The sequence below is a fragment of the Danio aesculapii genome, chromosome 19, assembly GCF_903798145.1.
Source record: "Danio aesculapii chromosome 19, fDanAes4.1, whole genome shotgun sequence".
Taxonomy (NCBI): Eukaryota; Metazoa; Chordata; class Actinopteri; order Cypriniformes; family Danionidae; genus Danio; species Danio aesculapii.
In genome coordinates, this window is record NC_079453.1 from 25,429,628 (window position 1) to 25,447,511 (window position 17,884).

Below are 17,884 nucleotides of genomic sequence, written 5' to 3' on the forward strand. Positions count from 1 at the left end.
CAATATCCACAGATTATTAAAATATCCCCACCAATGATTTAATCGCCTTCAAAAATAAACGAATGCTTTGTCGAAATTTTCATTCACTTGAAGTCAAGTTCGCTACAAGTCCACAATATTAGTAACCATGGATGTGCAATTAATAAAACAAGTTTCGATTTTGGCCTCCACGACGATTATGAAAAAACAACAATCGAGATAAAATGATTATTGTGCCATATGCCTCTCTCTTACTAGAAGTCTTAATTCATTTTTTGGTCAAAGTAAAATCATGTAAATGTACTTTTGCACTGTAAGACATGCTTGATTTAATGTTTTTTTTATTACTAATTGTATTTGATGTATTTATTAAAGTTTTTTTCAAAGTGGGAAATAGAACATGTGCTGAACACACTCAGAGAAGGAAATAAACATGGACATCTAAAGTCATCTTTTAGCTTAAAGTGCTTAAATGGCAATATTATACTTGCAAAAATGTGTTCAGATGCAGTGGTAAGTGATTATGCACAAATAAGCCCTCTATAATCAGAAATCTTTATTAAACTACCTTTTTTTTGTCAGACATTCCTTTAACTTTTACATTTTAAATGTGAAGTTACTTTTCAATTTTGCAATGGGTGGGGGTTGGTGTCAAATTAGGTCCCCACCAGTATCAAAATCAAATCTACGCCCTTGTTTGACCCAATGTTGAGTTATGACAGTGCAGCCTTTTTTTAGATTGTATTTTCTCTTAGTGGGATAAAACTGACAATTTTTACCAACATTTCTTTTACTGCAGAGCAAAATAGAATTAATAATTCATTTCAAGGGTTGTTTTTGAAGACTAAGTCTCTTTGAAATTATGTTCTCGCCCAGACAACATTTGATCTCAGCTTATCACAAACATCTGCAAAGTGTAGCCTGTCTTTTCTCTCTCTCGCTGTCTCTTGTGTGTGTGTGTGTGAGGAGGGTGTGTGAAGCTGCAGTGATTGAACAATGGTTTGATTTATACGTGTGACTGTTGTCAGAGTGACAAGCCTTCACTGTCCCTGCTGAAATCCAGCACACAGTGGCTTTCTGCAACACGACTGCTGCTGATCCTGATTCTCACACCGCTGCTACTGACATATCACCAATGACAGCAGATACACAGTGCCAGCCGCCCTGACATGGCAGCCGATGAAAACCTCTCAGTGATCCTGCTGAACGGAGAGCAGAACCTGCGGGTGGCACATGAGCGAAAACAAAAGCAGGAGTACAAACTGAACTGTAGCAGCGCTGAGTGTCATTATTCACACCTGTCCTGTTTTCTTAACCTCATCATTTTCCCTCGCTGCTTCCTCTTAATTTCTACTCATCACGAATTCCGCCCTGCCGTACAAGCTCGGCGGAGACTGCAGACAATGGCATCATTTCTCATTTGTGGCCAATTTTGTCCGGGTTATTAATCATGTGTGCCCACACGCGTACACACTCAATTTCAGCACACAGTTGTGTGCGTTTGTGTCACTGGAGCGCGTTATTGAGTGTGTCATGATCAGAGGCGTGTGTTTGGGGCTGATAATGTACTTTTTTTTTGTTGAGGAGTGAGCCATACTGCTGACGTAGGTTAGCATTTGTTGAGACGACTGCCGCACACTCTGAATCACTTAAATACGTTTAATTTCAATTTCAGTTAAAAATAACAGAAACAAACGCCTTTTACACATCGGGAAAAATAAATTTGGCAAAAGTTACCATCGGGCGGCACGGTAGGGCAGTGAGTAGCGCTGTCGCCTACAGCAAGAAGGTAACTGATTCGAGCCCCAGCTGGGTCAGTTCTGTGTGGAGTTTGCATGTTCTCCCCGTGTTGGCGTGGGTTTCCTCCGGGTGCTCCGGTTTCCCCCACAAGTCCAAAGACATGTGCTGTAGGTGAATTGGGTAAGCTACATTGTCCGTAGTGTATGTGTGTATGTCCTGGTCATCCAGGTTGGGTTTTGAGCGTTGGACCAATGACCCACGTTGTAAAAATGAGATGTTACGAAATACCAACATGGTGCGGCTAAATATCAACTTTGATAGAAACGGCCTTGGGAGTAAGTAAGTAAAAGTTACCATCACTATTCTTTGCTAAGGTGTTTTAAATATTATCAGGTTTCTAGGAAGTGGTTGTCAAGGTGTTGCTGTGCATTTGCGTACTTTTTAAGGTCTGAAATTGCATAGTTCCCTACTGTTTAAAGTATGCAAAAAAACGTATGTGAGCTGAGTAGTATGTTCGAATTTATAACATTCGAAAAAGAGTAGGCAAGATGATCATCTACTTCCGGTGAGATTCTGAAGTGCGCATCCAGTGGACGCTGTACTATCCTATAAGGCTATGTGAGATCATTTATGATTGGAAGTGAAATGATAAATGGCAATGTAGTAAATTCTATTCGTACTACTCATATTCATTATACATATAAAGGTCATAAAGTAAGTTTAAATTCAAACGCAGAAGGACTTACAACTCAGTAGGTACTACATTTAAATTTAAATGTACTACTCTGTCGTTAGAAAAGTACATTCTATACAGTACGAATGTGAGCAGTATGAATGGAACTCGGACGTACTACATCCGCCATTTTGTCAGCATCATGTGACCTACTTGTGTCAGTTGCGTCGCTTCATTCCCATTTATAAATTCTCTTGCGGTGCATTATGGGATGGCGTAGGGTCCATCTGATGCGAACTTCAGAATCTCACCAGAAGTAGTAGGTTATCTGGGTTCTTCTCGCATACTGATTTTTGAATTCTATAAATTCGGACATACTACTCGGCTCGCATACTTATTTTAGCGTACTATATAGTATAGAAGTATGCCATTTCGGACGCAGCCATAGTATTTGAAAAACAGTATGCGAGACGACTGTCTATTTTCGGTGAGATTCTGAAGTGCACATGCAGTAGATGCTGTACTATTTATCCTATAAGATATCCTATAAGAAGATAATTTATGAATGGGCATGAAATTATAACTGGCAATGTAGTAAATTCCATTCATACTTCTCATATTCATTCTACGTATAAAGGTCATAAAATAAGTTCAAATTCAAATAAAACGATCTCAAATGCATCCATTACTACTCAGTAGGTACTGCATTTAAATTTAAACGTACTACTCGGTCGTTCGAAAAGTACGTTCTATAGGCTACAGTATGAATGTAAGTAGGATGAATGAAACTCAACGTCAATTGCATCGCTTCCCTCCCATTCATGAATTCTCTCGCGGTGCATCATTGGATAACTTATCGTCTATCTGATGCACGCTTCAGAATCTCGCCTGAAGTAGTAGGTCATCCGGCTACTTCTCACCAGTGCTTAATTTGTGAATTGCGAGGTCCCGGAACAGATCGGGGTAAATGATCCGGATGGAGAAGTATGCAATTTCGGACGCAGCTTTACTGTGTTGCTAAGCAGTTGCTAGGTTGTTATATGTGGTTACCAGGGGTGTGGCTTTGTAGATGCTAACATATTCTTATGTTGTGTTCCAAAATGACACACTATGCTCTGCATTTTTACACTATGCACTTATAAACCTAATCATGTAGTGTTAAGAGTTTAGTGTTGTCCTAAATGGATCGCGAACGTCTTTGTTTACTAGCCAAAAATTCAGTCCGCTAACAAGGTATTTAACAGTTGCTACATTATCGAAATATATGACCAAACTAACAAACAGTACCTGTCCAATGTGTTGACAAGCAGTTATTAAAATATTTTATTTTAGCATGTATGAATATTTATAAATTAGGGGTAATTGTTTTAATATAGGCAGAACAGTGGCTCGGTGGTTAGCACTGTCGCCTCACAGCAAGAAGGTCACTGGTTTGAGTCCCGTCTGGTCAGTTGGCATTTCTGTGTGTTTGCATGTTCTCCCCGTGTTGGCGTGGTTTTCCTTCGGGTGCTCCAGTTTCCCCCACAGTTCAAAGACCTGCGCTATTGGTGAATTGAATAAACTAAATTGCCCATCGTGTGTGTGTTAATGAGTGTGTATGTTTCCCAATACTGGGTTGTGGCTGGAAGGGCATCCGCTGCGTAAAACATATGCTAGAATGGTTTGCGGTTCATTCTGCTGTGGCGAGGTCAGAAATAGAGACTAAGCCGAAGGAAAATTAATGTCTAGAATGAAGGTCTATGGGATTTTTACACCAATGTTTGATAAAGTACCTCTTCCTGAAATATATTGACAATTTATTTTTGGCTTCCTGTATGCTTTGAAGTATCATTCATAGCTCTAGCAGTAACAGTGAGTGATGTTTATAGTGTTTGTTCAATCCATAACTGTAAATATGAGGATCGATAGTAATAGTCTTAGCATCTACCACTAATGGTTATTTCAGAGGTCATTCAGAAACTTGTTTCTTAGTAACTATCATGTCAGATTTCAGCTACAATCGTGACACTAATTTATCATTTATAAGGTAATTACCAGAGCGAGAGGCGGATCAGCTGGCGAAATCATTTTTTTCCTTGTGTTTCATGTCTCAGAGGGGTCGTTTCTAAGCAACGGGAGCAGCTGGCTTTTAAACATGCAGCCAAAAGTGACATCATCTTATTGGGAGTCTCTCCAGGGGTCGCAGTGTCCAGTTGAATCAGGGAGGGTCCGGTCTTTGTGTGGATGGAAAAAGGGCGGGTCCTCCGAGGCTGTGGGTCGCTGGAAAAAAAAAGACATAAAAGAGGGAAAGAGAAGCCAGAATAATTTAGGTGAAATGTCAGGAAGTGTAAAGCCAGCAGTGTCGAAGAATGATAATAAACAGCTGTGCTAGATGTGTCAGAGTAATGCAATCATTCTATAGCTACAGACGAATGACAGATTTCTTATGAGTTCTGTATCAGAGATGCTGCTTTCAATCAAGAATCTCATGTCTACCTGTTATTTTTAATCTAACTCTCTCTTAGCTTTTCATCTGACACACTGTATCATTCTATATTATTGTCGTTCTCCTTAGTTTATTCCTTCGTTTTAATGTAAAAATTTGTTTGGGGGTGAGATATTTGATACCTACGATAATATCCTAATTGTAAATTGGCTGTTGTGACCACTGATAAAGCAGGGAGTAAAGTGAGTGAGTAAATATTATAATTGTTTTTTAATGATATGCGAGCTGACATTAGAACACCATAGGCTCATTCTGAAAACGTAGCCCTATATACGTTTCTGGAGATCCTGAATTATGTAGCCAGAAGTACGTATGGCTGCATTTAGTTTTTAAAACGAACGCTACGGGGCGGTATGACGCCGTTCCTTTTCGCGCTTACCAGCTGACCGATTACCTCCGTATGGACGGCTTTCCCGATGTTACCAGTTTGTCCAGTAGCTCGCCATGTACGTCGGTGGACTTGAGACGCAGAGAGGAGTCGACCATGATGATGAGGTTTGAGTCCAGTGAAGAACAGTTTCAGAAAGCGGGTAAGACAAAAACAGAATTCGTAAAATAAAATAAACAAGTAAATAACAGGGTAATAATGTGTTAAAATCTGACAACATGGTAAAAAAAACAGACGAGGGCTTTTCTTTTTCTGGATTGCCATTTAAAATTGTCGGATGGGTTTACGGAAGTGGGTGGGTGGTGGGTTAATCGGTACTTTTGAAAACACTATTGGTTGGGTTTAGGGTAAGAGGAGGGTGGATCAGTCAGTCAGTCAGTCAGTCTACAATTAGTCAGTCAGTCAGTCAGTTTACAATTAGTCAGTCAGTCAGTCAGTCAGTCTACAATTAGTCAGTCAGTCAGTCAGTCAGTCTACAATTAGTCAGTCAGTCAGTCAGTCAGTCGACAGAGGCTTCTGATGGATTTATACAAGAAGAGCAGGTGCAAATGGCACTCGTGAGAGAAATTTGAGATCTCAAAGTGTACACAGTAGCCTCTGGTGGATTCACGAAAACAAAAACTGCAAAAAAGTAGCTCCTGAGATGTATTTGGTGCTCTCCAGAAATGTATATAAGGGTACGTTTTCAGAATAAGCCTGAGTTGCATTAGAAGCAATTACAATGCCCCATACAAAATCTTGAAAGCAAAAATAAATATCACTTTGTATGTTAAACCATATCATACAGGTAAACAAATCTAGAAGGAAACATTTGTGTGTGTTTCTGCACTGCTGTCTCATTTTGCAGTGAATTTGTTTCTGAAAGAATAATTTGAGCCAAAGATTTAACGGTGTGCTCATAAAGAAAGTCAGTAAATGAATCAGCAGTTTGAATGAATCACTTGAATGAGGCAGTGGATCATATATTAAAACAGGGTTGTGAGCACTTGAGGTGTGAGCAGATTGTATATGAAAATGTCACAGTGAGTGTTGGTATTGCTTATTATTTTGTGATTTGAACTGTACTCAACTACTGAACCTCAATTCAGGGTGATCATGGGAAGAAATGGCCATATGTTGTGGCATTTATTTAAAGTGAACAATAAAGGGGGTACAAAATTCAGAAAATAGTGCACTTCATTTGTACTTGAATAGTATTGTTTATATAAAAAACAAATAAAATAGCAAATAAAATTATTTTATATTAATGTAGGTAGCTTATGAATCTTTCATAACGTTTTTGTTATATGTAAATTTCTTTGTATTAATAGAAAAATGTCAGTTTAACTAATCACCTAATCTTGTTTTAGAGTTTATGTTGGTTTTCAGACTATCCAATTTCAGCATGATTTTGTTGAATTCGATGTAGGGCGTTGTGGTAATTCATAAATGACAACGAGCACTGGGATGTAAAGAAATCCATCGTTCTATCTCGTGAAGCATATCATGATGGACGACAATCGATGCTGCATCTGCGTCCTGACAGAAAGACTGCCATATGTTATTGTTTCAGTAGCTTCCATGACATCTGTGACAATGACAAATAAGAGAACAGAAGCTCTTTTGGGCACAGCTTTCAAACATGGCGAAAGGAATGAGAGACCATGGTATTGGTGTTGGTTGCAATTATGCAGTGGAAGAAAGTCTCAGGCTCACTATCAGAAATCCTAGGGTCTCGCATGCATCACTCTTAAGTGGTCAGTGAGCTGCAGTAATAGGCCAGTTCTTTGGAAAAGCAGCACATCATCTTCCTTTCAGATTGAGGGCAGATGAGCATTAGTGATGTTTTACATTAAAGCAACAAAATGTGCTGCTAGTAATCCTGTCAGAAATGGATGAATGCTCTGTGGTGCTGTGGTGTGGTAATGTACATGCTTGTTATAGTCACTTTGAAGTTTAATACACATTTTCAATATGCTACACATCATACACAAATGTGGTAGTTAAAGTGAAAAGTAAGATATCTTGCATGAACATTGAAAGGTGTCACATTAGTGAGATTTCAGCAAAAAAGTTTTATGGAAAATGTGTCTGTGAGGTTAAGATGCCTGAAACAGCTGAATCACATACAGTGCTCAGCATATACGAGTACACCCCCCACAAATTGATAATTTAAATGATTATTTTCTATAGGAAGCTTTACAATATTATATTTGTGCATATACATTAGCTTAGTCAGTACTGAAGCCAAATCTGGAGCTAATCTAACAAAATAACTCACAATAATCTTTAAAAAACTAGTATCCCAAATGTATATGTTGGGCAACAATATTAAATTAAATTTTCAAAAATGGCAAAAATCAAGAGAAACTAAAATATATACAATTTTGTTGAAATGTTGTAGTTTGTAATTTTTTTTTGCAATATTTTGCATGAATTTAAATGTATTACTTTTTCCATTTTTAAAGATGTTCTGTGACTAAAATATTATTTTATTAAATATATGTGTTTTGGTCAAATGTAACAATACATATATTACCCATATTCACTGAGAAATTGATAAAAATATTCATTTTTAAAATGGAGTGTACTCAATTTTGCTGAGCACTGTAGAAGTAAAAAGGTTTTGCTTGAAAAATTGGTCAAATTTATTGTTGAAAAACACTTTCTCATTATTAGTGAGTACTTGGTTTCAAAATGACTCATTTGTGAACTTTATTGAATATAGATCATGGTGAAACCTATTGGTCTCCGATTCTTTTCCCATTTACTTCTACAGTATATATATATATATATATATATGTTTAATTAATCTGCTTTGTTTAAATGAACCAAAATACATTGCCTATATTCACTGAGAAATGGATCCAAATATTCTTTTTCAAAACAGGGTGTACTCAATTATGCTGAGCACTATATATATATATATATATATATATATATATATATATATATATATATATATATATATATATATATATATATATATATATATAGTACTCAGCATAATTGAGTACACCCTGTTTTGAAAAAGAATATTTGGATCCATTTCTCAGTGAATATAGGCAATGTATTTTGGTTCATTTAAACAAAGCAGATTAATTAAACATATATATTTATTAAAATAATATTTTAGTCACCAAACATATTTAGAAATTGAAGGATAATACAATTAAATTTAAGCAAAATATTGCAAAAAAAAATAAAAATAAAAATACAACCTACGAAATTTCAAATTATTTTTCTTTTTTATTTGTATTTAATGTTTTTCTATAACATGTCATTTTGGGTGTGCTAGTTTTTGGACCATTATTGTAAGTTATTTTGTTAGATATGCTTCAAATTTGGCTTCAGTATATAGATGCCCAAATATAATATTGTATAGCTTCCAATTAAAAATATCTCTGGCCCCTATATGTAGGTTCAGTAATTTCACTTTTAGGTCAAAGAACAGGTTATTTTCATTGCTTTTAAAGTGAAATAACTGATCATAAATATAGAAGACTAAGAAAAATGCTCATTTTAGAAAAAAATTGCAGTATTTTTTGCAAATGAACTATATATATATAATTGTTACTATAACTCTATTGTGTATTATATTATAACTATATTATATGTACTATAATTATAATTATACATAGATAGATGTTATATGTATACAGTACTTTTGAAGAGTCAAAGCTGGTTTGTGAACACTTGCTATATGTACTGTAGTTATTAAATATATAGAATCAAAAAAACAACACAATTTTTTTTCCCAAAATTTCATTTGTGATGTATTGCTTTTATGGTTTTTAACAGCAAGAATGGCCTGCAGTTTATTATCTTATTCATGATTTTTTATTTATTTAATCTTTTTAAAATCATCAAAAAAAGTTGTATATTTCATTTCTTATGAAGTGCTTGTTTTTGAACGTTTTTCGGATTTAACATTAGAATTTGAGCGTCATGGTGGCGCAGTGGGTAGCACGATAGCCTCATAGCAAGAAGATCGCTGGTTCGAGCCTCGGCTGGGTCAGTTGGCATTTCTGTGTGAAGTTTGCATGTTCTCCCCGTGTTCGCGTGAGTTTCCTCCAGGTGCTCCGGTTCCTCCAAAGACATGCAGTACAGTTGAATTGGGTAAGCTAAATTGTCTGTAGTGTATGTGTGTGATTGAGTGTGTATGGATGTTTCCCTGTGATGGGTTGCAGCTGGAAACTTATGCTGGATAAGTTGGTGGTTCATTTCGCTGTGGCGTACCCAGATTGATAAAGGGACTAAGCTGAAAAGAAAATGAACGAATGAATGAACATTAGAATTTAAAACGAATTCATTCAAATAACAGGCTCTGAAACAGTACTTTTTAAAAAAGAACAATCTGTTCACTTAAGCATCACAATTCATCAGAAAAACCCCATATTCCTCCGTCCTACTCTTTAATTCATTTCATTTTCAGCAGGAAGTGTGTTTGATGGATTGCCTCCCTAGATTTTATTGTTGTGTTTTGTTGCTCGGACATGTGGTTTGCTTCTGTGTTCCCATTGGCTGGCATCCCCTTAAGGAGGCTGTTGTGTGTGGCAGGAGAGCACATCCTGTTCTCATCAGCTCACTGAACCCAAGCCCAACTCAGAATTCCAATCAGCTCCGACTGGCATGACGGAAGAACCAGGGACCTGGTGTTGCCACGGCGACCTGAACACTTCACCACCCTGGGCCTCGGAGTTCAGAGTTTGGCAAGAGGAAAGAAGAGATGAGAGAAGTGGTGGGGAGGAGAGAGGGGCAATGAAAGAGGGGCGGAAGGGTGTGAAATGAATTTAACAAAAAAGAGAATAGGGAAGAGTGTCAAGGCAGTAAATGGAGAAATGAAAGAGGATGAGAGACAGAGACAGAAGAAAGCAGAGGGAGAATGACAAAGAAAATGGAGCCTGTGGCAGAGAATCTATCGAACCGTCTTAAAACTGACTGTGCTGTGCAAAGAACGAACTAGTGAGTTTCTTAAAGTCAATATGAAATGCTCCTTTGCTAAACAACTTCCATTTTCTCTTGATGTCATCTAGGCTGTGCAAATTATTTGGTTGACTAGTGGCTAAATAGATTTCTCAGCTTTGTCTTAGGCTACTGCTGTAAGTTGGGCCACTTTTCTATATCTTTATCAATACTTATTGCAGTCATTTTATAGTGGATACAATTTTATATACACTATTATGCCAAAAGCGGACACCCCTTCAAATGATTGAACTCAAGCGTTTCAATCACTGATGTGGCCAAAAGTTTATAAAAGCAATCACCTACTGTAGGCATGCAGACTGCTTCCACAAACATTTGTGAAAGAATGGGTCATTCTCAGGAGCTCAGTGAATTCAAGTGTTGGACAGTGATATGTTACCACCTATGGAATAAGTCTATTGGTGAATTATTTTCACTGCTTATTCTGTGAACAACTGTTATAACAAAATGGAAGCATTTGGGAACAACAGCACCTAAAAGTGGTAGGTCCTGAGGTACACTGGATGCAGAATTTGCGAACTCTCTGCAGAATTAAAAGCTATAGACATCCAAGATTTGCTTGGTCTTTGGTTTAGCACTAGAAGAGCTTTATTATCTGATGTGCACACCAGTGAACAATGCAAGGTCCATAAAGACATGTATGAGTAGGTTTGGCATGGAGAAACTTCACTGATGTGCACAGAGTCCTGACCTCAACCTGACAGAAACATTTTGGTATTAATTAGAGAGGGGACTGTTAAAGAAGATGTGCCAAAACTTTTGCAATATAGTGTATGTTGATGTAAGACAGGGTGGACACACTGATGTTGTAACTTCATTATTGTACTTAACAGGATTTTCCCAACTTCATCTGAATATTTTTATTTTGGGAAACTCTTACACTACTTCATTCCAAAACATGATATTGTATGTTTTACTCCACTACTTTTTATTTTTAAAAAAACATGTTGTTCCATGGTATTTTGACTTGAAGAAATTCCCACTTGTGAACTTTCTCAAATCATTGAGTGTCAATTCAAATGTTTAATTCAAAAGAGTGAGTCTCTCGTTAATGATTCACTGATTCAAACAATCCGGTCAAACAAAGTGAGTCTTCAGTTAATGACTCAAATATTCAAATGATTCAGTCAGAGCAAGTCTCCACATAATGATTTGCTGACTCGAACGATTTGTTCAGAGTGAGTCTTCAGTTAAAGACTCTCTAAATCAAATTCTGATCAGACCAAGGCTCCGCTTAACCATTCACAGATTCAAACGATCTGGTCAGAGCAAGTCTTCAAATAATGTTTACTGAATTAATAAGTCAGACTAGCCCATCTGGTATCAACCATGTTAAGAATCACAAAAATCTCATTTTTTTCCTATTCTGATTCTTAGTTGTAACTTCATCAGGTCTTTTTGTCAATGGCGATATATCTCAAAATGTATTGATGGCTGCATGCGATCGGCTGATTAGATGTTTGCATTAATTATCAGTGGAACCAGTGTACCTAATAAACAGACTGAATGTGAAGTATTGAGAATGTTATCCTCAAGTGATGTGTAGAGCCTCCGGCCAACTGTGGATATTGTGTCTGTTATCAAAAGTGTTGGGGCAGAGGGAACCTCACAGTTTGATGCTTCCTAATTGAATGCCCTCCAGCATGTGGCAAAAGTAGCACCTGCCAAATCTGGTTAAGCTTGTTATGGCCTGGTGCTGACATTTGAAAGTTTCAGGGGATTTGTTTTAATGAGCCAGATATGACTGTAATATATAAATGACCAGATATCCTGTTGGCATGGACAATTTCTTCTGTTTTAATGAAACCGAAGAGGCACTTGTGTGGTGGGATTGGGTCTGTGTGAATAACGGTAAATGCTCCACCCAGGTGAATGTTACTGTCGGATCGTCTCATAGACTGTAATAATGAATCCATGACCATAAATATAACCGCTAGGCTCAGCATCAGTCCCATTAAGCTGCAAATGGCCGTGGAACAAGCAAGAAACAAACAGTCATGAATTAAACAGGAAAAAAAGCTGGAGCAAAGAGAAAGAATTATCCTGCAATTCCCTGAGAATTGTTTTCCATTACCGTGGATCATTTTGGTACCTAGAAAGCACTTTTTTTTATTTGAGCGAGACAAGCTCTGTAATTATACTCCTTAAATCTCTTTTGCTGATATTTTGCCCCCTATATTTGTGTTTTTGCATTTGCAAAAAAATGACCTGAAGCGCTGCTGCTGTTTTTCTTTGTTTCGCTCTGTTCTGCATCTATCTGGGTCAGTCTCTTACCTCAGTTTTAGGCCATCGGTGGCCATGTTTGATGTTCTGCTAAATTCACTTTGAGACCAGATGTTTTTCTCTAACAACATCATCCAGCTCTACATCACCCACAACTCTGAGTGAATGTGGGTCACAGTCCAACCTACACTGAGTATGTTAGGAAGATACGGATTTGTTCACGGTATTTATTTAGATATTTATTTAGATTTACTTACAGTCTTGGAATCAGAATTTAAATATGAAGTGTGAGATTTTTTTTCCAGTATTAAAAATAAAAACAGCTTAATATTCAAAGATTTTTGCATTACATGTTCTGTCACAGTTTTAATTTGATGTTATTATTAAATATTATTAAAATAAATGTCAGTTAAATTATATAAAAATGCATGTTCAGACATGCATGGCAATTACAAATAGGGCTGGGCAATTTGGCCGAAAATCAAAATCTCGATTAATTGAATGATTTAGCTCGATTGTGATTAATGAGCGATTATTTTATTTATTTGTTTTTGTCCTGATAGTTCACTAATAGGTTTTGTACAGTAAATATGCTCACATATTACAGGTGAGAAATGTTTGAATGAAGGGTGCATTACTTGATTTTAAAAAAGTTAAAGGAAACACACACACTATCTACTGTCTATGATTATTTACTTCAACGAAACAACTCAAACGAAACAACTGAAATGAAAACACACATTGCCTAAAACAAACAGTCACTCTTTCTTGTAAAAAATAAATAACTTGCACTTTTGGAAAAAAAAAAATATTATTATTATTTTCATAATAAAAAGTAGAAAATAAGCAGCATCTCTTCTAAATAAAATACCTCTTGTATATCCTGTAAATAATATTTAACAGTGCATTTATTGAATCTTCTGTAAACAAACATTTTAATGTAAATAATAATTTTATTGTAATGGATCAATAATAAATGTAATAATCAAGGCTTTTCTGGCGCAGCTTACAATCATCATCAATGTAGTGCAAACGTGCGATGTGTAGTTACATTTTTTGAGAGGTGCGCAGGAATGCGACTGTACAAAGGATGCGCTGGACCTCACCCATGGGTTCGACGCAAAAAGTATAAATCAGCCTTAACTGAGTGGGGTTACATGACTCCACACACAGTAGGGAAAGAAAAATTTGATCGATTACAGGTTCTGAATGTTGATTTCAATTATTTTTCGATTAATCGCCCAGCCCCAATTGCAAACAACACAGATTGCAAGCTAAAAAACTTTGCTTTCCAGCAACTGGAAAGACTCATTTTACAACTACCCTAGAGTTAAATTATTTAGTTTGATCATTTTTAAATCCATTCAGTCAATCTCCGGGTCTGGCAGGAGTACTTTTGGCTTAGCATCTCGCTCAATAATGATCCAAGAGTTTCAATAATTATCATATTTAATGCACCTTCTTGGCTGTTTCATAACACACTTTTCAGCAAGGTATTTTGTAATCTTTTTATCATAATTCTTTTTTTAATTGAACTTTGATGTACTTTTTAAATCAATATAGTCTAATAATACCTTGTCTTGTTTTAAAGAAATACCATAATAGAGAGAGTTACAGTAATTCAGACGAGTTGTTATGAAGGCATCAATCACTGTTTGAAAATTTCTCTGGGATAAAAATGGCTTGACTTTAGCCAGTTGTCTGAGGTGGTAAAAGCAGGATTTTACGACAGTACCAATCTGTTTGTCAATTTTTAAGTTTTCATCAAAATTAACACCGAGATTTCTTGCACAGTGGGTAATATGTGGGACCAAACATCCCACATTGACATTTAACAGAATTTTCTTTGTGCCCAAATAAAGTTTTATTTTCGTTTAAATTTATAAAAAATTGCATAAGAGCCAAAGTTTAAGCTCCTCTAAACAAACCAGGAGTGGTTGTAAGCCTCAAAATATGTAATTAAATCTATTTAAATATGTCTTAAGTTGAAATACAAATGACATGAAAGTTTTGTTATTTACCCAGAAATTTGTATTTATGCAGGAGAAAAAAAAACAGCAAAATTGATTCAATTGCATATAATGAATTACTTCCCAGGAGGGTCTTGCCAACAGTTCAGCCAACAGATTTGACTGAATTTAAAATATAATACTTTGTATTTTGTTTATAATATACATGGAATTTAATGTCTTATTTGTAAAAAATTTTTTGGACTGGAGTTTATTTTCTCTAGTGTTTTATTTCTGTATGCTAAAATGTTTGACAGCAGCTGATCTGATTGTGTTTTTGTCTCTTTCAGATGTGTCCCCGGTGCTTGCAGGTTTTCTGGGTGCAGGGGTCTTGGTTGTGTCCGTGACAGTGGCTGTTTTCCTGTGGACATGCTGTCAGAGGCGATATCGTCAAATGACAGGTGCGTACAAGCTGACCAGTGGCCCCTACGACCCCCCCGTCGACCCCCCCTACAAGTTCATCCACATGCTCAAAGGTATCAGCATCTACCCTGAAACCCTCAGCAACAGTAAGAAGATTGTGCGGGTGGGACGGCGCTCTGGATCGAACTCCTTGTTGAGAGAATGGGGTCGTGGGTCCCGAAATGGTGACGTGCTGCTTGTGGATGCAGATCCAGAATGTGGTACCGCACATCTACAAATGAACCACCTGGTCCCCCCGGTAGGTCCTCCCAGACTGGAGAGGGCGCTGCCTATCCGGGCCGACTACTGCTGTATGGAGAGCAGCTCAGGAAGCAGCAGCGAAGCTCACAGCAAAACGGCGTCTCCTTACAGTCTCAACTCCCCTTCTCTGGGGACGCTCAGTTTGGCCATTGACTACAACTTCCCCAAGAAAGCCCTGGTCGTGACTATCATAGGTGCACAGGGGCTCCCAGCAGTGGACGAACAGGCAGGCAGCTCTGACCCCTATGTGAAGATGACCATTCTGCCAGAGAAGAAGCACCGGGTGAAGACGCGTGTCCTGAGGAAGACTCTGGAGCCTGTGTTTGACGAGACGTTCACCTTCTACGGCGTCCCATATAGCTCGCTGCCAGAGCTTACGCTGCACTTCCTGGTGCTCAGCTTTGATCGATTTGCACGGGATGATGTCATCGGGGAGGCAGTGGTGCCATTGGAAGGCGTGGATCCAAGCACGGGGCGAGCGCACATCACGCAGCAAATTAGCAAGAGGAACACACAGGTGAGCGTTTTTTGAGCTTGCATGGGATTGTGGGATAGTGTAGCTCTTCAATCTTTGCTTAAGGGTAAAAATTTAGGGGGTAGTTCACACAAAATGTAAGATTTTGTTTTGTGTTCAACAGAAGAAAGAAATTATAAAAAGTTTACAACCAATTAAGTGTGAGAAAATGGTGAAGAAATTTTCATATATGGGCAATTAAGGATCCACTACTCTATGAAAATATGATATGAAAAATTTGGCCGATACTGATTAGTAGGTTATAAGATCTCGCGAGACTACATCGTAATGAGATTTCTTGTTGAGGTAAAAAGTTGTCTCGTGGTTTATGATATTATGATGGAGTGTGAGAATGCAAATGCTTTGCACACACACCTCACAATTCGGGCTGCCTTGGTGTAACCCGTCACTTATTTACAACATAGGCTCATTCTGAAAACGTAGCCCTATATACATTTCTAGAGATCATGAATTATGTAGCCATAACTACGTATTTCTGCATTTCGTTTTTTTAAATAAACGCTGCAGGGCAGTATGGTGCCTTTCTTATTCATGCTTACCAGCTGACCGCTTACATCTGTATGGACAGCTTTCCAGTTTGTCCAGTTAGCTCACCATGTATGTCGGTGAACTTGTAGATGCAAAGAGGAGACGACTGGGTCCAGTGAAGAACGGTTACAGAAAGACAAAAACAGAAGCCAAAAAATAAAATAAACGAGTAAATAACGGTGAGAATGTGGTAAAACGTGGTAAAAGTCAGATGAGAGCTTTTCTTTTTCTGAATTGCTTTTTAAATATGTCGGTTGGGTTTAGGGAAGTGGAGGGATGGGTCAATCTGGGGGAGGCTGGTCAGTTGATCAGTCAGTCAGTCATTCAGTCAATCACTCAGTCAGCGGCCTCTGGTGGATTTAAAAGAGAACAGCAGGCGTGAATGGCACTCGTGAGAGAAATTTGAGATCTCAAAAAACGTGCACAGCAGCCTCTCGTGGATTCGCGAAAACAAAAACGGCAAAAAGCGTAGTTCCTAGGACATATTTGACAGTCTCCAGAAATGTATATAGAGGTACGTTTCAGAATGAGCCTGGGTTGCCCATTTGTTTGGGCGGGTGTGATGTAACCGTGATGTAACCGTGATGTTTTCACATTGTTTCTCACAAAACAACAGCTTTTTCACTTTGTTTCTCACAAAACAAAGGCTGCTACAACAGATATGCCTAAAGCCATAATAGTCGTGAACACAAATCGAATTAAGACATGTGGAGTGTAGAATCAAATTAAAACAACTCTCTTCTATCTGTCCTTACTTCATACTTACATCCAGTAGCTCAGCGTTTGTCCTGTCAGTAGAGTTTATAGAAAAATATTTTGCAGTGTTTGCATGTACTTTATGGCTAGAATTAAAATTTAAGTAACATCCATTACAAGTTGATTTAAAAAAGTACCTAAATAGTTTAACATTTTGTGATTTTGTTTTTACTCAGTTGAATAAAATAAAATTCATATATTTCATCGCTGAGGATTCCAAAAAATAGTATAAAAATCTTGTCTCGTTCTCGTGAAGTCAATAGCCTAATAATAGACTAATAAACACAAATCTGATAATCCTAAAAATAAGAAAACTGTAAGGAAACACCTAGATCTTTCCTTTTTAATGAAAAAAAAATCACATTTTAAAATTGTTTCTATTTAAATATTGCAGCTATGATTTTCACAGTGAAACTCCCATCTTGTTTACTCTATTATAAACTCTCCTAATACACTTCTGCTGCAATCAGCATGTCATGTCATGTGGAAGGCATAAATCAAAAATAAACCATAATTTATTCACTGATAATTTGTTTTCTTATGGTCCATACTCGTATGGTTGCCAACATATTTCATGTCACTAGAAAAATGAATTGGAAATGCCTGAGCAGTAACATACCGTTAACAAACGTCCCGGCACCTCAATGTTTAGATGAATATGTAAATATATGTTGCACTATTGCAGACACAAGTAAACACACAATAGAAATGACAGGATTGAGAAAACAGCAGTTAAAAAAAGCATCATAAAAAAAAATATTAGTTGACTTTACTTAAAATAAGCGACTAAACCCTAAAATCTATAGGTAAAATGAAATACAGTATGTGCATATTTATAAGTATTAAGTTACAATGGGTTTACTGACTACTGAGTAATTGAAAGTCAACGTGTCATTTTTAAGGTTTACTCACTTAATTTTAAGTAAAAGTAAATAATTCC

At 37.1% G+C, this 17,884-nt stretch overlaps 1 protein-coding gene across 1 annotated transcript in view; it reads left to right on the plus strand.

The window, feature by feature from the left end:
- syt11a (synaptotagmin XIa) overlaps positions 1-17,884 on the plus strand; it is a 45,123-nt gene that overhangs the window by 6,873 nt on the left and 20,366 nt on the right. The window contains exon 2 of the mRNA XM_056479869.1: positions 14,753-15,642. Coding sequence (XP_056335844.1) covers positions 14,753-15,642 — 890 coding nt within the window. The remainder of the gene's footprint in view (positions 1-14,752; positions 15,643-17,884) is intronic.